Here is a 22,263-nt window from a genome sequence, read left to right on the forward strand (position 1 = left end):
ATGGCTCTGTGCTGTGTGATATTGATGGGTCTCTGATTTAAATACAGAAGTGCTTAGATTGCATAGCAGAACCAGTGTTGGAGGTTTGCATCTCTAGGAGCTCATATTTCTACTAGTTTCATCATGCCTTCCTCTGCCTGTGGATTTCCATGGTCCAGTGAATTTCTCTTCTTATGGTAAACATGGCAGTGATGACAGCCAACTACTTCTCATCATTATAATTCAAACTAAACTTTCCCTTGCCTTTACTATGGCTGCTTAATTAATGGGAGAATATATTTCAATAAATAAATAAATAAAATATGAGAGGGCCCTCACAGGCTGAGAGCCTGTGAGATAACTGACATTTTAAATGTCACATCATTCAGTATGTTAATTGTGGTCAAACTTATTTTTAATTAATGTACAAAGGTAAAGTTCCTCATCACTTTCCCTCATTGTGTCATTTTAGCTAATTATACAAGAGAAGTGATGCATTAAACTGGGCACTATGCTGGTGTTAATAGTATAAATGATAACATGATTGAGTTTCATAGCAGTCTAGGTCACATGTTCGTTCTGCCATCTTTTTTATGAAATAACGACTTTTCATTTTGGATGTGACAGCCTGCCTTACTGCAAATTGCTTTGGGGAGCCTGGTGTGAGCCTTGATCGGACAAGCATGTTGAAGTGCCAATCGATAAATCTCGAAAGAGTTCAGCCTGCCCTTTTTAGAGGCTTAGCGGCAGGGATCTGCTGGGCTGTTGGACCACTTTTTAGAGGCTTATCGGCAGGGATCTCTTGGGCTATTGGATAACTTTTTGAGTCATAGGCTCTTAAGACCCAGCTGAGGCTGCAGGACAGAGCATAATTATTCAGGAAGGGACTAGCCCATCAGCCAGAGATGCTGTCCCAAACCAGCCAGGCTAATGTCTCCTGCAATGGGCCAAGGAAGTTCCTCTGCTGCAGAGGCATGCTACAGCTGTGGAGACAGCCATGGAGGCTCAATGGGTCTGTTCTTGCTCATTTATGCTGTCAGACATGACATCCATAACACCCCAGGAGACTGGGGGGTTGGGGGGGTTAAATCAAATTAGGCAATTCCACTCTCTGTTCCCTGGCAAGTCAAAGGGATATTTTATGTCCCACTGAAACCTTCAGTGGAGCGCTCCACCCTGCACTATTTAAAGGTGGTGTGGAGAGAGAGTCTTTGAAGTCTTTTTGGTCAGGGCTGTGACTTGAGTGCATTGCTAAACTGCTGCGAACAAAGAGAGATCAGCTTGACTAACTTCCAAAACTCTTTGACTCTTTGATCAGTGGTCCTGTGCTCGAGAGAGCTAGTTCTGCACCCCTTTTCAATCACTGCTTCCTCATGGTAGACACGCAAATGTTCAGCCCCGCAGCACATGAAAAGAACTAAACTTGAACTTGAAGAAAGCTCTAATACTAGCATGATTTTAGGATGTGTGGTGGCCTATAAAGGTTTGTTCTTGACCCCATTTCACCTACTTGCAGGGATTTTTCAAGCTTTGACATGAAGGGAGATGAAAAGAAATAAGGAAGAATGAAACTGGAGGAATTCCATGGAAGAATTTTTCAGATTTCTCCACAAAGCTTTCCTATTTTTCAGTAGAATTATTTTTTCTACAATTCCTCAGATATAAATCCAGATTCATCAGATTACAAATCAAAGCAAGAACAATTAGCAATATGCATAAGGCAAGGGTTTTTGTGGCATAAAAAAGGAAGAAATAAACAAAAAATGGATCAAAACAGAAGAAGCATAGATGCTATCGCTGCCTCTCCTCCTACTGATGACATACATAATGGATGCTTCTGGCAAAAGTGTAGCTCATCCAAATTCCCCGTACATTCTGATCTGGTGCTGGTGGAAGGCTCCTTGTGGATAAACAAAGAGTCTGCTTTAGTTGCTATGCTGATCAACTTTAAGAGAATAAAAGCACTATCAAAGGGAGCATCTCTTCAAGATGAAAGAGAGCTCGTTAAGTGTGTGGCATACTGCAGTCTCTTTCTGTTTTATCATCCTCTGCGATGTACACCAGTGTTGCTTCATTCTGAATTACAGTCTGTCCACTAGAGACCTGGTGGCTCATTGCACCCAATAACTGAAGTTAGCAAACCTTGTTACTGAGATAAAAACAGGCAGAGAAATAGACTGGACAAATGAGATGGAAGAAAGCATTGAGTCTGCTGAAGATAACATGACAGGATCAAAAATGTGTTCATCAGAGCTCAGTGCTTCTCTGCTAATTCAGATTCTTTTCTTTTTTATACAGGCCATCACACAACAAGAGGCGAATGGTTAATTATCTAACAATCTTATTTATTTTTGTATAGGTATTGTTAACTGTTGTACTGAACTGAGGTCACATTTGATTATTGTTGCAAGTTGCAGGTGACTTTGTGAGATTAGTGGGACACCCAGTTTTCAAGCATTTCATAGTTCCTATTGTAATCCACTTCCTCTTCCACTTCCTGAACACCTATCATGCAGATATAATAAAAATATTGACACTGGATATGACTTGCAGTATTACAGAACAGCTGTATGACTCACAGAAATCAAGTATCTGACAGACATAGTGAATGCCCATAGAGAATACCAGAGTGATTCATCAGGACAGTCATGCAAAGTTCGTTAAGAACATCTGAAATTGGGCAAATTTGTCAAGATACCAGTGATGCAAACAGACAGATGAAAGTGATTATGATTCTGCCCACGCAAGTGTCAAATCATTGGGGATGTGAATGCCTCATATCTATGTGTTCACTCCATTAGGTAAGTAGAGTGGTACAAGCATGGAAAGTCGTTGTTAGATCTGAGAAACTAGCCAATATTGAGGTTGGGAAAGTTGTGTAGAATCCACCTGGCCTTTTTAAACTCCTGTCATCAGCAGTGGAAACTCCAGGTGCTCTGGATGGGCTGTATGCCAGTTTTCTTTCTCTCCTTTTTTCATTCGTTCTTAATTTCACACCAGTTTGCTGAGTCTCAGAGTTAGTTATTCTCCTCTGTACTGTTTCATCTGGAGTCTTGCTGGTGTTTATGCTGTGGGTTGACACATAGATAAGTTTATGCAAATTGGACTTTTTCATTCAATTGTGACAATTTCAATAGATCTTCAATGCCAGTTCTCAGTGGGCCCTCCAGAGCTACTTACACTTTCAATGGAGACTCCAGTGGAACAGATGAGAAATCCTGCCCTTACACTCAGTGACAGTGACAGGAGAGCTTGTAAGAACAGCCAAACAGCAGATGGTCTATGGATGCTGATTGAATCAATAGCCACCACAATATGTACAGAGAAAGGCCCATGGTTTAATATTGATCTGCTTCAGTACTCTTATGTTCAATTAATGACAACCCAAGCAAACTGTGGGAATTTTGTAAGGTGTCATTTTCCTGTGCTGTCATTTTGCTGCCCCAGTGTATTTATCACATTGGCATTCATTTTGATATCTGCAATCCAGAACTCCATTATGTTTAGTGCCATTGCTTTCCAATTTATCTTTTTGTGGTCTTTTGAAGATTGCTGCAACAAACAGGCACAATGCACATCATTGACATCACTGAGACATGAAACACAATGTCACACTTGGAAGGTATCTGGCCATGCAGATTTCATTGGCCTTATGCTGCTGTTTTTATCGAACTTGCCAAGCAATAATTCTGAATTCTGGACCAATGCACAAGCACAACAGCACTGTGACTAATTTAGTGTGTATGTGTGTGTGTGTGTGTGTATGTTTGTGTGTGTGTGTATGTTTGTGTGTGTGTGTGTGTGTGTGTGTGTGTGTGTCTGTGTGTGTGTGTGTGTGTGTGTGTGTGTGTGTGTGTGTGTGTGTGTGTGTGTGTGTGCAGATATTCATCTTTATCTTTAAATGGGTATTTGTCAGAATAACTTCCTATAAAAACATAAACTTTCCTTTTTATGAAATGTGAATTATGAAATGAAATTAGGTGTTCTAGTTCATTTCATTCCCTTGTTGACATTTTTCCTACGCTGCCTATTCTGTCTATACACTTCTGTTTACCTCTAGCAAGGAGACTGCAACAGAAAATCTTTGAGTGATGAAGATTATTTGTTGATGAATGTCTCACTCCAGTTTCTGGAACACTATCAGTCCATTAACAGTGTTGTGTAATAATCAAAATATTAAAATAATCCAAGATTGGTGAAGGCAGTCTTCTGAAACTATTATGAAAAGACTTCACTCATTGTGGAAGCAAATGATGAAAAGGTTAATTTCACTTCTGTGTGCATATCTTAAAGTCCAAGCAAAGGCAATAACCTTGTACTGAACAGAATGAAATAAGGATTGACCACCACCACCTTCTGCTTTTCTAATTGATTTATAAAAAATAAAAATAAAAACATTACTCATTTAATGTTTAGTGTGCAGGTTCTCTCCCATCTCTGGTGGGAACCTTTGTTGGCTTTTCTTAGGACCCAGTTTCCTTTGGTTCTGAGTCTGCCTTGCTTCTAGAGTTCATGTCGGTAGAGGAATGGTCTCCTCATTCTGCTTTGATCCATGTTTGATGGTGCCAAAAAATGAATGCAACATTCTGCCCACCCATGAGGATAAAAGGAAACACTGCTTTTGTCCAGGAAGGGCTAATTGCACATCTAATTAGTTTACCACACAGTAGGATTTTTTGCCCAGAGCTCAAAATAAAATAAATTCCTTCTTTGTGTATGTTGAATGACATCACTGATAGCTTTAATAATTGCACTGCAAAAGATTTAATTATTTATAGACCTGATATAAACCCCTGGTGAAAAAGAAAAGAAAAATTGAGCTAAACAGAAAGTCCATGCTTTTTATAAGTAGAGGTAGGAGACATCTTGGCTAATGAATGCATGAAATTAGCTGGCAAAGGTTTCTCTATTGAACAAAAAGGCTCACATCTCAGTGCATACCATAGTGAGTGCTGGGCACTGAGGTGTGAAAGCAAGTGCATTTAAAAAATCATTGAGTTCAACTTAAATATATCCTCTCACTAACTGACTGCAGCTTTTTGGCAACAGTGAACAACTCTATATTTTTCATATGGGCATTTAAGTGAGTGTTTTATTAATTTATTTTAATGATGGTGAGGTTCCCTTTTGCCTTTTAGTAAATTAGTTGTAAAAATATTGTCTAACTGCAACTGGAATTTAATATCTGTGTTATATTACTGTCAGCATACATCTAAGTTGTAATAGACATCAAACCTAATAACCATAAACTGCAACATTATCTCACAGTACAAATACATACCTAGATTGTATACAGTATATTGTATATTGCAGTCTCCATCAGTTTAGGGAGGCAGAGGTCTTGTGCAATTACATCCTACATAATGAACATCAAGCCATTATGTTCTTCTTTCACAAACTCTCTTTTAGTTTAAATATTAAATTATGTAATGGTGCTGGCACCTGGCACAACATAGCAGCCAAGGTGTTGTCAGAGTTTCAACAAAAAATCAGAAAGGTTGCGTGACTCCACCTCTCAGGAGAGATAAACAAATAATGTGTGAAGGAAGATGAAGGAAACAAAAACAAACAAAAACAACCTCAGCCCCGAGTGACTCATTTGCATTCACATCCTCATTTGCAAATCGCATTTGCATTTCTGATTCTAGAAACAGTAGCATCCAAGTAGTAGTAGTAGAGGATCCTGATGTGCTTGGGATATTTGCTCAAAGAGAGGCAAAGAGAAATCTGACATGAAGACATGTGACAGTATTCACCATGAATTTGATTGTTCAGCTAAAGCATCTCCTCATAATTCCCTCACATACCTCCTTTCTTGACTATGCATTCATATTTTTCTGTAGATCATACATCAGTAAGGAGGAATGCAATCTATTTTGCACCCTTTCACACCAGCTTTTTTTCAGTCATAGACTTTGGCAGGAAAGCCCAGATCATTCAATATTTTTATGACCCTTATACTGATAAAGACTGTAGTCCAAAGTGAAAGGTAGTGATTATACCTGACTTAGCACCTTCAAATATCGGATTTTTCTCCTTCCAGAACACATGGCCAGTCTTCCTGTACTAGATAAGACAGATCAAACAAGAATATAGCAAGATCAACACCATGCAGAATCTAGGTAGCTTCAGCTAATGCATCTCTTTGGCATCATTTATGTGAAAGCTGCTGCATTTGCTCTTTTTATCCTTCTCAATTACCCACAAATCAGAGGAATACAAAGAAGAGGTGGTTCACAGAGAAAAGAAGGCTGAGAAAATAATCCCAGATGATCTGAAGACTGGAGCTGTTCTTAGATCTCAGAGTCTGCATTATATTACGGGCACCCTGATGAGAACCCATGCCATTACACAGTTATCCTGAGCTCTAGTCTGATCTCATCAGGAGTGTGTGCTTTCTTATGAGCACACACACACACACACACACACACACGCACACACGCACACGCACACGCACGCACACACACACACACACACACACACACACACACAAACACACACACACACACACACACACATATATACAAATACACAAAGGTTTGCTCAAATGCATGTAGTTGACTCGGCTTTTCTGCCACTGCATTAAGCAGCGTAACTGCTCATATGGTTCTGCAATGAATAATATGTAGCTAGTCAGTCACTTGGGCTGGTCATATATCTTATTTTCCTTGCACACCAATAGGTGCACTTATGAGCTTTTTCTAGTAGTCAGACACACAGAGCACAGTTTGAAACAATTCACTTTAACTTTCAGTGCAAACCTACCTGTAGTTACTTCAGCAAGGTTAATCCTCTAGGTTTAGCATTAAATTAATGCCTATATCACCATTTCCTGATCCTAGACTGTCTTCTGGAACTTAATGCTGTTGGCATATATTCTATGCTGTTTCTCTTCCTGACATTTTTATCAGCAAACTTGTGATTAACATGCCTTAGCCTTAGCTTTGATGCAGTGTGTGTGTGTGTGTTCTAGGCCTGGAGAGGTTCTCCCCCTCCAGAGGTCCTCCTCCATCTGTGCACCATATCAGAGTGGCAGGCCCTAATACACTGAGGCCATAGCTAAGCCTCATACAGGAAGCACAGCACGTCGCCAACAGAGCCACGCCACATGTTACAAACTAGTGTGTCTGGAATTTGGGAATGCAACATGATCCATTTTCCATACTGTAGCTACAATATTCCTTGGGGTTGAAGGGGGTGACAGCAGTCTAAATCAAGAGCAAAATATGGTATAATCAGTGAGTTCAAGCAATAAAAAAACAGTGCCCAGCTCTAAACCGGCATTTGAGAATCTGATATTTGGCCCAAAGTAAAGATTTAGCTATTTTACACCTAACTTTCTAGACCATGTCCGATCTGCCTGGGAACAAGCCTGAAAAATAGATTCAGTCAATTCCACTACCTTCTTCATCCATAGCTTGATTACTGTATATTTTAAACACCCCCCCACACACACACACACACACACACACACACACACACACACACACACACTGATATTAGCATTTTGAATCAAATTACTCTTCCATAAGCACATTCATTAATAGTAATCCTCCATTATTGTCCAGCTTTAAGTCTTTACAGCTCCATTTCCACCAGTCATGTAATGAGGAGATTTCTTTCACAGCTGATCTCTGAGCTCTTGTCATTCAATCCACACATGTGGTAAGAACCCATGGATTAAAGACTGCGATAAGATCAGTTGAAAATTCATATATTCGTCAAAGTACTAAATCTTTTTAAATTTAATTTGGACCAGTCTCTGAAATCATTGTGCATGTGAGAAGGGGAAAATTTATGTTTCCTGAAAACCACACATGTACACACACACACACACACACACACACACACACACGCACACACATACTTGGGTGGTTACCATGGTAACCAAGGGGTAGATTTTCTGAGTATGTCAGTTTCCCTGATTTTTTAGGATGGGGGAAAAAGTGAAAGAAAGGTTCAAAAGTAGAGAAATTATATCAACACTAGCAGAGTTGTACTGAACTGGAGAAAGGGAGAGGGGAGAGGGCGAAAGCCTGTGCACCTTCTTCTGCACACTTCAATTAACAGCAATTTACTCACAATAAACTCAGAAAGACCATTTCTCAGAGGCACCATTTCCACTGGCTTGTATAACTCTGCAAACATTCTGTTTTTCCTCTTCTTACCTGAGCACGCTCAGTCTTACTGTGACTGACATTTCAAAAATCCTAGTGCTAGGTGTTTTCTCATAAACTGTAAGAATATGTAACTGCTTTATATGGAAGTTCTATAAGTTTTAAGCAACATTCAATTTCAAACAAAAGGTGCTCCTCCTCATAAACCCTAATAAAACAAAAATCTCAACATTAAACACACGTTATCATAAATTAACTGCGAATGAAGCAGTCTTCCATAACTGGCTCTAAACAAAAAAATTGATCCTGAACAGAACAAAAAGAGTATGAAGAGGTGGATTAAAATATCTTTTTGACGTGGCTGTGAACTAAATAGCAAAGAGCTATTTTGATACCCTCCCTCCTAATGATAAAGACAGCTCAATAGAACAATATTAGTAGATATTAGGTTTGAGAATGAGACTCTTGAAACACACAAAGCATGAATCAATGAAAGAGTGGGGTGGGGTGGGGGGAGGTTGAGGGCTTGTAAATAATAATATTGCTGTTTTATTCAGAGGACCATTTAGAGTGGGACTAGGGTGTTTTATCTACTTCACTGCACCTTCGATCCTGAGACAGGCAAATAGAAAGGGTTGCACATGGTATGAGAAGGAATCTATTCCAATATTCCTGATGAAAAACTAGAGCTCATACTAGAGCAAATATTCTCATGTAAAGAATTCACTGACTGCATATAGCCAGACAGAAACATTTTCCCCACACATCTCATATTGGCTTTATGAGTCATCCCTTCTTTTAAAAGAGTAGATACAGAAAAATCACAAACCATGAGTCAGATTTGGAACTTATAAACCACCCATTTCATCTCACAAATACATGCTGAAACCTGTCTTAACACATTAGATAAAGAAAAAAAGACACAGAGGAGATGTGGCATAAATGGACAAATGGGGTCTTTTCCTATTTCTTCTTTGCCACTACCTCTGTTTTTCTCTTCCCATTTCCCAACTGGTGTTTCTGCAGTGGCATCATAGGAGCTTACCTTGAATCAAGAGAGTCAAAATGAACCCAACCATCGAGCCAAGTCAAGTTAAGATTTATTGTCACTGCCCCATATACATAGTATACATTGGAATACATGACATAGTATATATTACAATGGTATGGCAGCAGAGTACATGGGACTACAAAGGATAAACTGGGAGACAAAGAGAGAAAGGGGGGTTGGTGGGCCAAGAGAGAAAGTGTTCGCACACTTCGTAGATAGAGGTTTGGTGGGATTATTGGGATGTCACCAAAGGGACAAGTTAGAAGAGGCTTAACGAAATGAAGGTGAGTGAGGTCATAGGGGTTGCAACCATTTGCTAAAATGGAAAAAAAATATTAACTTGCTCAATAAAGGATTGGAAGAAATGGCAATATAAAGAAATGGATTTTGGTGGATTGAAATTGTTCAAGTTTCCTCATTACTATTTCCTTAGTCTAAAATAAAGTTTTGGGCAACAAATTTCCCAGTTAGGAATTAACACCTACTGTATTCATTTATGCCCAGCTGGACAGTTGAATAATGTAAGCATTCATTGAACTCTGGGATTCAGTTTTTTTTAAACATGCTTAATAGTATAAAAACTAAAAAGAGAATAGGTTCTCCCTTCCTGGTCCTTTGATAGCCATTTTGGTCACTGGCTTAGCTTTCTTCTTCATTGAAAATATATCTTCAGTGAAAATATATATATTCAGTTTGATGGTCCCAAGCATGTAATCATTATACAATCTGAGAAACATGACCATTGAAGACATGTTGCTAATGAGCTGTACTCAACTGTGGTTACACCAGTGCTCTGACAGGGCTCACTGTGTGTATGTGTAGATTTGTACGTGTGGGAAGGATAACCAGAGCATGGACTGGAAATAACTATTAAGGATGGGATTTTTGGACAGTGTGTGTGTGTGTGTGTGTGTGTGGAGCATCCAGCTCTTGCCTGGGTTATTAGATGACTGAGGAGGCTTGGGGATCGATCAACTCTGCCAAGAGGACACAACATGTAACCTAAGCTCATTTAATTAATCCTCATCTCAAAGCCTGACAGAGACATACATGCTGAACGGGTTAGAAGGACAGCGGGTTCTGGGATCTGAATGCTGACTCATGAGCATGTTTCTTCTCTCCAATCACTGGATAGCAGTCTTGGCTGAGTGTGATGAGCTGTGTACAGTATGAAAATCCAGACATGAACCAGGCTACGTTACTCCTGGCTTCAGCCTTCCTAGCAGTGCTGCAGCCTTGTACATTTCTGCCCTGAAAGCTGTATGATGGGAGTGTACTGTCTTATAAATATGCATATCTTATGTTTGCTCTGAGCTGGCTCTTTATTGGAAGACATCAGCATGTACAAAAAGGTTATAGATAGGTATACTCCATTATTTTCCTTCTCATCTAAAAAATAAGTACTTTTTGCTTTTATTTATGTTTGTCAAAAGGAAGGCATAGGACACTGTTGGGAATTTTTCATACACTGCCAGAATCAATGTTTTTTGCAGTTAAACATTTTTTGGCCATCCAAGGAAATTATTGATAGCAAATATTTGATGAAGAGTTGTTTCTATAGTAAATTATATTTATCACAAATTGGTGAAACATCTGAAAAATGCTTATGCAGTCTTGTATTGATAGAGTGTATATACTGTATTTATGTAAAGAATTTGCTCTTAAAGATTCCTAAGTGTATCTTCACTCAGACATAACTATGCCAAGTATTCATTTACAATATCCGAATACTTTTTAGAAAAGTATCCAACATCATGCCCCACACCATATCCTTAGATCTTCCTCCTACAATGTCTGAATACCTTCCATAAAGAGCGTTTGAATAGCTTGTAAAGAATTACAAAGAGTGGATATTACATGTTCTGCACTGGTATTCAACCATAGCACTGTGCTCTAGAATAGGAGGTTTGATGTTCCCCCTCATAATTAAAGGGCAGCTGGTGATGGCGACAGATGTCACAAAGGTCACAAAGGTCTGCCCTATTCACCTCAAGGGTTCCAATTCAGCAACATCAACTTTATTTGATTATAGGGAAAAAATTACGTTTTGATGTTTCTACACAATTTTACATCTGCATGATATCCAAAATATTATGTATTACAAATACAAACATCTTTTGTGATTTTTAATACAAATTGGTAATTATGGACACATACCAATAGCAAGATGAACAGCCTAACATTAACTTGCTTATCAGCTTCCCATGACCCTTGGTTCCTGTGATGAACTCAGAAATAATCATTAATCACATAGGCCTCTGTGCTCCCTGTATATGAGACAAGCCAGAAGCAAGACCAATAGTAAATCATTACGTTTGCCTTGTCTGTTGCTGAAAGCAGTTTGACACTTTAATAAATTGTCAGTCATAGTTAATCAGATTAATTTTGGCAGCACCCTGATTATAAGGGAAAATTAATGAATTTTTACAAATTTATTAATGCTTATTTATTCAATCTCTACTCATGAAATTCACCAGTTCGATAATGTGATTATTTCTCATCTACCAAAAATATTACCTGTGGCTCATAAGCATTATAACCAGAGTATATATATTGATTAAACAGAGATAGGAGAACATACATAAAAATAATTTATAAAGATTATACTAATAACCAGAGGTACTGAATCTTCTAAAATTGCTATAGTATGTAACAAATGTAAGTAACAATGTACAATGTAACAATGTAAGTAACAATGTAACAAATAAAGTAATCTAAAAAGTTAGCGCAAACTAGATTTGTGGTGGACCAAAGTAGCTATCATAAAAGAAAGGAAAGAACAAAAGAAAAGAAAAACTGTTTAAGTAACCTGTGAGAATTACCAACCTGTCAGTCTACTTTCCGACCAAACCACGACCAACAAAGGAAACTTATTAAGCAAATGAGATCTGTGGTGAGAGAGCAAGCCTTAACATATAAAAGGAAGACTTAGGAGAAAGGAATAAACCTCTGCAACAGCCTGAGGAAGAACTAATTATAGGATTGAGGAGGTTGCATCACAGATGGGAGGAAAGAGTTACTGATCTAATTTTGATATAAACAGTAGCATTACTATTGATACCAACTGTTAACATAAAAGGGGAAGTGACTCATTGGGTTCAGCCATGTCAAACCCTCTGGGTGGCACTGAGGGAGTGTGTTCGTTTTCCATCAAACCATCTGTGTGGCACTGAGAGAGGGTGTCTGTATTCCATCACATTGCTGGCCCGACCCTGCATGAGCAATGTAGGCCAATGGTGATGAAACAGCCAGGCTTCTTGATCCACGGGATTGGATTTCTGAAGCTGGCTCGGTTAGAGAGTCCTAGGGCCTTTTGGGTATGCCTCTCAGAAGTAGGAATTTTGGGTATCAGTGCTCATACATCCCAATCTTGCTTTTTGATGATGATTCTGTAACGGTTTATTGCCAGCTATACGATGAAACTTCTGCCATAATCAACACAGCAAGGCGAGCTTGCTTGATATCAGCTATGATGAGCAAATTCCAACAAACACAAACTAAAATCTAAGGAATTAAGCTGAATCCATAAAACAAAGAAATATACTAAATAAAAATAAGGTAACATGGAATTTGAATCTGTTCTAACAACTTAGCGAGAGGCTATTGAGCTTGAGTCTTGATCTCCCCTTGCAGAAGTTCTGTGGGTCCTCATCTTTTCTGGGTCCTCTCCTCCTTCCCTAATTCACACTTTGTACTCAGACTAATCAGGGGGTCTGACTTTTCAGGTATATGTTGGAGGAAGGACATGCCTTGGATCAAACATATTCAATAGCCTTTGTTTTCACGATGGGGGAAAATAATTCCTGTAGGACATTCTAGTAAGAGCCACCACAAATCAAGTAAACAAAAGAAAATCATTTACTACCAATCTCTACCTCATGGACTTAGAATGAAGTTTGTAAACAAAGTATCAAATCCTAGGATGAGTGGAGCAATTGGAATGTCAATTTAATTCCTTTCCTATGTTCTGGAAGTTACAAAGTACTGACTTTAATATGTTTTTTTCTAATTGGTTCATATAAGATTTCTAGAATCTTCTAGACACAATTATTAGTGGTTAACAATTTGTTTACAATAACATGAGGTAAGCAACATACAAGTGAATTAATCAGGATAAATAATGCCAATCAATAAGGAACAAGTAATGAAAATAATAATGAAACAATGGACACTGATCAAATAACAGAAGCAAACATCACAATTTGAGGATTATATTCAAATACCCATACATTACTGGCTGATTACCATTTGTCATTAGGTTAAAATGCAAGTAGTTACTTTGTAAATCTGTGGGAAAGAGAAACATATATATCTGTGAACATGTCTCTGGGATGAGAAAAGTTGGTTATACTGGTAAGGGTTTGAGTCTGATGGAATTTATGGTCAGAGTTCCTTGAAGTAAAACCAGGATGGTAAGCAGTTCCTGCATTTCCATTTATGGGTTTTATGACACCTGACAACAGGGAGAAGGGTCAGAAAGCAAGGCCAGCATGATAAGCCATCAGCTTGCCCATCTTATGGTTTGTTGCTCAGCATCATGACACCAGAGGGGTCCTGGTTCCTGTCCGTGGCCTGGGGTAGGAGAGAAAGCCCACACTGTCCAGAGCAAGGTTTCATCAGAGGGATAATTTGTCATCTATTTTCAGTATACTGACACTGTGATTGACAGTTTGACTGGCATCTATATTGTCTCCTTCCTTCCATGCTTACCCTCATGTTAAAAGCTTACTCTCAATTGGGCTGGGAGTGTTAGAGTTTTCTCATAGTGATGTGACAGTGTAGATTGTGTTCTGTATTTAGAAAGGTAGATGGTTGTAAAAAACTTGAGGCAGACCTAGTCGTGTGTGTACATCATTTTTTGTGGACAGGGTTATAAGGAAAGAGAGGAATACATGTGTAACTGGAAACATAACAAGGAGAAAGCGCATGAAATATTAATACATATCTAAATTGGATTTTAAAGGGGCATATATTAAATAATTAAGAATTAAGTTTATTAGCGTCAATACATTAGACTCGCAACTGTCAACATAATATTACATAGAAGTACTCAGTCACTAATGCAAGCACTATGCATATGGATATGAAACCTTTCCAGAATACATTGATGTTACATTTATATCATAAAACAGGTTTCCTGTAAACTCATATGAATACTCATGCTCATCTCCTTCAGCTGTGGTGGGTGGTCTAATATGAATGGAGGGTCCTTACTTTAAAGTGCTTTCTCTGGAGGCATTTTTATTCTCAAAAATCTCAAGGAATATCCATCACTACTTCTTCTCCTTGAGAAAATCTAGATATGCAGCATGTGAGGTCCTGGTGCAGCAGATTCAGATAATCAGCAGGACATTGACTGTGAGAGGGGAGAGTGTCCTGCTGTGCTCTCCTTTGCCATCATAGCTAGGGAGGTGGACATGTTTGCTACAGGGTTCTTTTACCATTGGCCATTGTGTTGCCTGAGCACTATCTTCATATTATGTAGAGGACACAATAAATACTATACACTAGGCTCGCACTTTGCTTTGTTTTTCCACTGATATGTCAATACACTGCATCTTACTTTCTCCAGACACAGCAGAGGAATTCAGTTTGGCAGCATCCGATTTGATATATGTGGAAACAAAAAAGGCACAGCTCACAGGAATTTTGCTTGTTACGTTATTACCGGGGCCATCAGCTGCTATGTTTGTAATGATTACTAACAGGTGCAGTATCACTAAAAAGCAAATGAAAGAAGACTCAGGAGAACATTTAAGACAAGGTTCAAAGTCCTTCCTTTACACATTTCAGTAGCTTCTGGTCCTACATGTTGATTGCAATCCAGAGCTGAGGTAATTTGTATGTTCACAGCCATTGCTGTCTTTGTACTTGCTAATCATAAGGATACTCACATGTATAATTTACTGGCTATAGCAAACCTGACTGCCTTATTCCATAGAGAGGTATTCATTCATTTAGCAAATGCTTGAAAAGTCTTGGCAGATTACGTTGCGTTGTCAGTGGTAAGAAAAGTTGCGGTGTGGAACCAGTGACTCAGGATGGCAGCAGCCTTTGTAGTAAATGCTGGGTGGCAGACGGCAGCACTTGTGGAAGACTCGGGGGGGTTATGTGGGCGGCTACGTGCCAAGGTGAAAACGAGATGCACGCCTCTGCCAAGTGAACCTGGCTGAGAGACTGGTAAGAAGGTGGAGTGGCACCTCATGCACCCAGCTCACACCCCCAGAAGCTGCATACGTATCTGTAGAGTGGCAGCTTCCACACATAGCATGCAGGGAGACAGGTGCTATGAGCAGGACTGTAGCTGCGAGCCTCAGGCAACAGGACATCATAAAATGGAACTCTAAAAGCACGATAATCTAGTGGTTATACAATGTTAATATGGTTACAATGGTTTCACCAGTGTTTTTAACAGTAGCTTTTGAAGACGTTTTGTCAAGAAAGATACGTGGATATTAATCTGAAGGTGCTCATAACAGACTCTGCATTGTAGATACAGTAGCAATATCAGCAGTCTTTGAGTGAATAAGTAAAATACAACTCAGACCACAGAAGTGTTCTATTAGACCAAATATAATAGAACTTCTTAAGAAACGCAGTATCATCACACAGGTGCTTGTAGGAGTTACTGTGTGAATAAGGAGTGATTATGATAGATGATGGATGATTGAGAGTAATTAGCGTTGTTTTGTGTGGTTTTAATTGTTATTCCTCGTCTTAGGTAAAAGTACTTCTCTGTGCCTAATACTCTGTTGTACATTACTATGCATGTTCTAAGGATTTTATTAATTAATATAAATATAAATAACATTTTTTCTCTGTTTGTGTTAACACAGTTACTTTTTACTTTTGAGTCATTTAGCTCAATTTTTTTTCTCTTGGAATAATTGTGTTGGCACTTTCTAGTCTGCATTCTTCCTACTTCTATTGCAGATGGAGTGTGTGTGTGTGTGTGTGTGTGTGTGTGTGTGTGTGTGTGTGTGTGTGTGTGTGTGTGTGTGTGAGAGGAAAATTGAAAAGATAAAAAGTGGAAGCAAGGGAAAAAATGAAATAAAGAAGTGCATGTAAGTGTGGGAGGGAGTGAGAAGTAGAGTTTTGTGGACCATTTAAAGTAATAGTCATTCTATATGTGCAGAGGTAGAAGCACAAAAGCATTTTGAGAGAGGGAGAGAGTACGAGAGTGATCAGCCGAACGTGAGGCAGGGCTCTGGGCCTTGCGTGAGAGCTAGCCTGCTGTGGTGGGTGCTGGAGTTAAAACAGCACGTACAGCAATGTTCTAATTGCTGCAGTTATAAAGTTTGTCTGTCTGGCTAATTACCTAGATGAAGATTGTCGACAGTAATTTTTCTGAGTGCAGTTAACAGGCATGCTAAAGAATAAGTAAGATGAAGAATAACGTCTTCATAATAATAATCTCCTAAAGTAATGCTAAACTCTCATCACGAACGTTAATATATATGTCTTTCACAGTTCTTTCATTATTGTAACATCCTCACAGGTGCTGTATGGAAGCATTCACACTTTTAAATTTTCCATTTGCTCCAAGTTTTCTGAGAGAGGAGACATTGTATGCTCACTGCTCAAAGAAGCCTACTCTAAAGCCTACTCTGTAAGTGCCTCAGAGAATCATTCCTGCTGTGGTATAGATCTAATTCATATTAAACTTTCTGATAAAAACCTATTACTCTAGTAATGGGCAGAGGTGGGTTGGAGGTTCTTGGCCACTCCTTACCAAGGTGACTTTTGCCTTCTTTAGATCAAAAAATAGTTCACTAAAATCTTAAATTATCTTCAATTGTCACTTCTCCATCCTAAAGCTATACCATTACTCCTCTCCACCTTAGTTAATTACTTCCTTAAGGGATTTGCAGGAGATAAATAGTAAATCTTAATTAGGCTGACTGTTCATTATGCCTGTGTGTGTTTTATCTATGGATTGTGAACACACTAGCCAGGCCAGCTTTGCAGGATAGTGGGCAGTGTGTGCTAAAGCTCTGCATTAATCTCGTTGCTGAGGTTACGTTAGGAACAAAATGGTCATTTAGCTCAGTGTGTGCTCTCTGGGGCTCCAACACAATCAATTGCAATGTCTGTGCCTTATTTCCTCATCACTACAATACTTACCCTCAGTGGCTGCCATTTGCTTATCTTGTTAACCTGCATTCCTCTTACTGCTACTCTAGGCATAAGCAGTAGAGTACTTTATGTTACGGTTCCTTGGAGACAATGCCAGAACAATATGGCTTCTTACAGATCATAGCTACTTCCAACTTATCGCTTTATAAAAAAGTAAGCCTAAAAGGCAGAAAGAAGAAAATATAATGATAAGTAACCCTTCAAATACCAAAAGTTCAAAATTATCCATGGTACTTTTAGAAATGTAAATGCAATTTAATATGACAATACTGTCACTGTTGAGCTACTAACATTTGAGTGTATCCATACACTCTACAATACATATTAAGGTTTTAGAATGCTCTGTCTCAGGTTGTCTATATGTACAGGCCCAGCTCATTACGTATAAAGCAGCAATATCTGTGACTTGTTAAAGTTAATCTGGTTTGCCTTTCTTTCACAATTCCCCCATCAGAACATAATTCTTCAAGTAATAGTTAGAACTGGAATTAACCCCTCATTCATCCTTTCTTTCGGGCTTCCAGCTTCATTAATGCATATTGGTGTATGTAATGCATAGTGGGTTTGTGAGACTTGGTGCCCTTGTCTCATGAAACACCCGGGTTAATCTACCATGGCAGCTTGCAGCACAATTATGGCCTGAATTGCTATTGGCCTTCACAGAGAATCACGTTTTAACAGCTGAGCGATGAAGAGTGGCAGGCAGCAGATCGTACACATGCCCAGAAGTGTACACCTTGCTCTGAACAGACATGGCACATGCCACGTACATCTATCTCACACACCTAGTGCTCACTAAGAGCAGCTAACACAAAACTGAACTTTGACAAAGCAAGTCTGATTGGGGAGATCAATCAACTGACAAAAGATACTACTGAAGAGAGCATATATGATTTAAATACAATTTAGCTGAGAATTAAAAATATTTTTACACCTACAATTTCTTATACATCTGTATTATTTTAAAACATAAAGATGAACTTTAATCAATCATGTCTAAAACTTTTTGTCACTGACACTGGGAAGACCCAACAAAATAATTTAATCTTTAACTCTTACCACTGCTATGATGGCCGTCTCTCTTCATTTTCTTTGAGGAACATACCAGGCAATCAGGCATGTTCCTGGTGATATAGTGGAATGGAGCACTTACTGTTCTCCTCTGAGCACACAGGGGTCTTTATGGTTTCACAGGGAGTGGTAGATTACCAGTAGACTGACAAAATGTGGTCATACACCTATTTGAAGTATTATTAGGGAAAACCATTCTGAGAATTTGCTTTGAGTAAATTGGTAGTAAAGTGACAATAATTGGAAACAGCCAAATGAACCAACATTATATACTCACCAGCCACTTTTTGAGAAGCATCTATATTATACCTAAACTGACTGGCTGTTTTATAAGGTACACCTTCTAGGCATCTGTTCATCTGCTACCATGCACAGCTTGTCAGCTGCCCTCTACCCGATTCCCAATTCAGTTTCTGACAACACAGCTACTGCTGCACTGATATTGTTTGGATAGTGGACCATTCTCAACACAGCACTGGCACTATAGTGGGTGCCAGTGCTGGGGTTTTAATTATGTCATTGTACCTGCTGGATGGGAAAACCTGTGACTCCCACAAATATCCAGCCAACCTTGCCCTATGATTAGAAACTGTTGTACCTACTGCTATTGTTATGAACTGTTCATACAGAATACAGTGAATGATGTTCCTGCTTTGCAGGGTACTAAATCGAAACAGACTATCAGACTTGTTTGATTCAGTTTTGTCTTGTAATACTCCTTGATGAAGCCTGCTGAATTGATCTATTAGACAGTGTAAAACATTTTGCTGAATCTGGACTCTGCACCTGGGTCACTGGGAATGAGAAAGAGGGCTCTGAAATGGAGTCTCATTCAAGATGGCACCATCACAGAGTAATAAATTACCACTTCAGTCTGTTACTTACAAATGGGCAGAAAATGCTAATACTTTTTTTGGGTACTGCAACCATGTAACTTCAGGTCCCAAGCTGTTTCAAATACCTCTTCAACAGAGGGGTCCACCTGCAATGGAGAGGAGGGTAAACGCCACGTACTTACTTTTATTTATGAAATAGTGTTTACTTACATTTTATGATAATTTATATACTATTTATTGTGAGTTTACTTATTTGTTTATTTATTAATTTACTTGCTCGTAGTGCCTGACAATACAAAGAGAGAACACAGTTCTTATAATTTATTTTTTAATTGCAAAAGATTCAGGATACAAGAACCATAAACTCAGCATAAAGCATCAATACCAAAAACAACAAAATCTAGTAACAAAAAACACAACAACAACAACAACAATAATAATCAGAAATGATCAATATATAAACTGTTCGTGTTGAAATATATTGCTTTCCTTATTATTAGTCTTATTGGAAGTCAGTCTTAAGGAACACATTTTTGTAAACACACTTTTGATATTTCGACATTTTTGATATTTCGCAAATTATATGGATAAATCTCATTTTAAAGGATCTTAAAGTAAATGACTTTTGTTTTTAAAGTATATACAACTTAACTGGGATAAGCCATCATGTTTTACCATTAATGCTGAAAATAACAGCATACCAGTACAATTTTACTCTTGGGGAACTCTTACTTTATTATTAAAATGATATATCACCCACATTACACACACACACACACACACACACACACACACACACACACACACACACACATATATATATATATAGTAAAGCAACTGACCTAAATGAAAAAAAGTTTTTATGGTGATGTCCTGCTCACTGCATAATAGAGTGCTGCATAGGGGAAAGTCATAGGAGTACCAGAGCTTCCAAGCTAGTAAGGCTTAGATATGACATTTGTTTGTCTGCCAATGGATAATAATTGCATTTCCACAGAAAATCCAGGCCACCCAGCTTCTTAAATATGACAATGAATAAAATACAGTCCATGCTCTGCATGCAACTTTTTAATCAGTTTACTTTCTAGTTGTTATTCACATAAAGTAAATTCACAGAGGTAAATTCAATACCTCTAAACTACTATCCAATCTTTATTTTATACAATACCATTTTATTTTATTTTATTATTTTTTTTATTTAAAATAAAATCTATCAAAGGTCTATTTGAATAGTCTTTGAATTGGAAAGTCTCTTCGAATTTCAGTGAAAGGGAGCCTATTTAGAAACAAAAGGGAAACAGCATAAAGTTCATAATAACATAGCCAGGGATGTCCAAGCTACATAATGACAATCTGGCCAATGGCCACCCCTCAGTGGAGTTTTTGGTTAAAACTTTAATTAAAACTGCTCTTCTTGAGGCATGTCATGAAAAACACATTTTAATATATTATAAAATTGTGAGTGCAATATGTTACTGGTATGATTTTTGTTTGTACAAATAAACTGGTTAGCTACTGTTACAGTGAATAAGTCAACCAAAGTATTCTTATGCAAATAAATCAACTGAATCATGTATTCTTACATTAACTTTCTGTTAGACAGCAAAGAGACCAGATGCAGCAGTCAAAGAAGTCCGGTTCATGACCAATCAATACTGATTCTTCAAAATGACCTTAAATACAATTATTGGTCTTAATAGACTGGTTTAAATACCTGCAATCAGACAATCAGAATGTTTGTTAATAAATGTGACAATGATCATTCAGCATCCTGAAGAAAAGCTTCTGTACCCAGTCAACCTTTCATGCAAGTGTGGATGCTTAAATAGTTTGTTTATTGTTAGCTAAATTGACTGTGCACTGAAATACCCAGCTATGGTAAACACTGACATCCAAGCAACTTTTTAAAACTTGGATCATTTCACCTTTCAACAGTTTTATGCATGTAAAGTTAGGTTAGTTATAACCTAATATAGATCCATTTTAATACAGCCTTCAAAAGTGTTTGTGTACTAGAACACTGTATTTACTTGATTTTCAACAGAATAGTGATACTAACCCAGTGGATAAGTACAACATAACTTCTGTAAGTGTGTGTGTGTGTGTGTCTATACCAGGTTCTCACTTTTATTTTTGTTAATTATGAAACTGTTTTTATTATGGATCTGTGGCTAATGTTTGCTATGTGTTTCTATTTTTCTGCTGCAGGTTTCATATATACCTGTGGAGGGACATTAAAAGGAAGGAATGGGACCATTGAAAGTCCTGGTTTTCCATATGGATATCCCAATGGGGCTAATTGTACATGGGTTATTGTAGCAGAAGAGGGCAATCGCATTCAAATAATCTTTCAGTCATTTGCAGTGGAGGAGGAATATGATTTTTTATCCCTCTATGATGGACACCCTCATCCAGCTAACTTCAGGACAAGGTAGGTACTGTTCATGGAGAAATATCAGATAAATTTCAGACAAATGCTTAATGTTTAGTTTCTTAATAACTGTACTGTTATTGGGTTTTACTGAAGCAATATGTTGATGAAATAGAAAGGTACAGATTCATTTGATGTATAATGAGTTTGGTGTAAACTGAGCCGTGGACAAAAAATATGTATATAAGTGTCTCGCAGGATAGGTTATCTCCAGGAACTTGTGTATTAAGGTTAGAACTATCATTAGCCTCCACTATAAATCATGTAATGAATTGAGAATCTGCTCAGTGCAATTTAATGTGGGGTGAAAACAAATTGTGCATTATTAGAGCATTATTAGTGCAGGAATATTTTTGTTGGGTTGGTGTAAAACTAATCTTCATTGCTGGAAGATAATGAGATGGCTTTCATCATGGGGAAATAATTTTCTCTGATGGTTGTCTCTGTTCTTTGCTCGTATTGCATTTGGTATTATGAAGACCCAGAGACTATCCATCAAACATCTATATTAGTACATTAACATTTATGTAAAGCCTAAAGTTTCTCTTAATCCAAACAATTTTCACATATGAATCTTGTGTGCCCAACAATTGCTTTATTTTAGATTAAATCCAAGCATCATGAAACCCAATGCAACAAGGT

At 38.1% G+C, this 22,263-nt stretch overlaps 1 protein-coding gene across 8 annotated transcripts in view; it reads left to right on the forward strand.

The window, feature by feature from the left end:
• csmd3b (CUB and Sushi multiple domains 3b) overlaps window positions 1-22,263 on the forward strand; it is a 313,453-nt gene that overhangs the window by 17,001 nt on the left and 274,189 nt on the right. For all 8 annotated transcript variants that reach the window (XM_027011676.3, XM_081700305.1, XM_081700321.1 and 5 more), the window contains exon 2: window positions 21,399-21,621. In XM_027011676.3, the coding sequence (XP_026867477.2) occupies window positions 21,399-21,621 (223 nt within the window). The remainder of the gene's footprint in view (window positions 1-21,398; window positions 21,622-22,263) is intronic.

The sequence above is a fragment of the Electrophorus electricus genome, chromosome 2 (assembly GCF_041902795.1).
Source record: "Electrophorus electricus isolate QZ-2024a chromosome 2, ASM4190279v1, whole genome shotgun sequence".
Lineage (NCBI taxonomy): Eukaryota > Metazoa > Chordata > Actinopteri > Gymnotiformes > Gymnotidae > Electrophorus > Electrophorus electricus.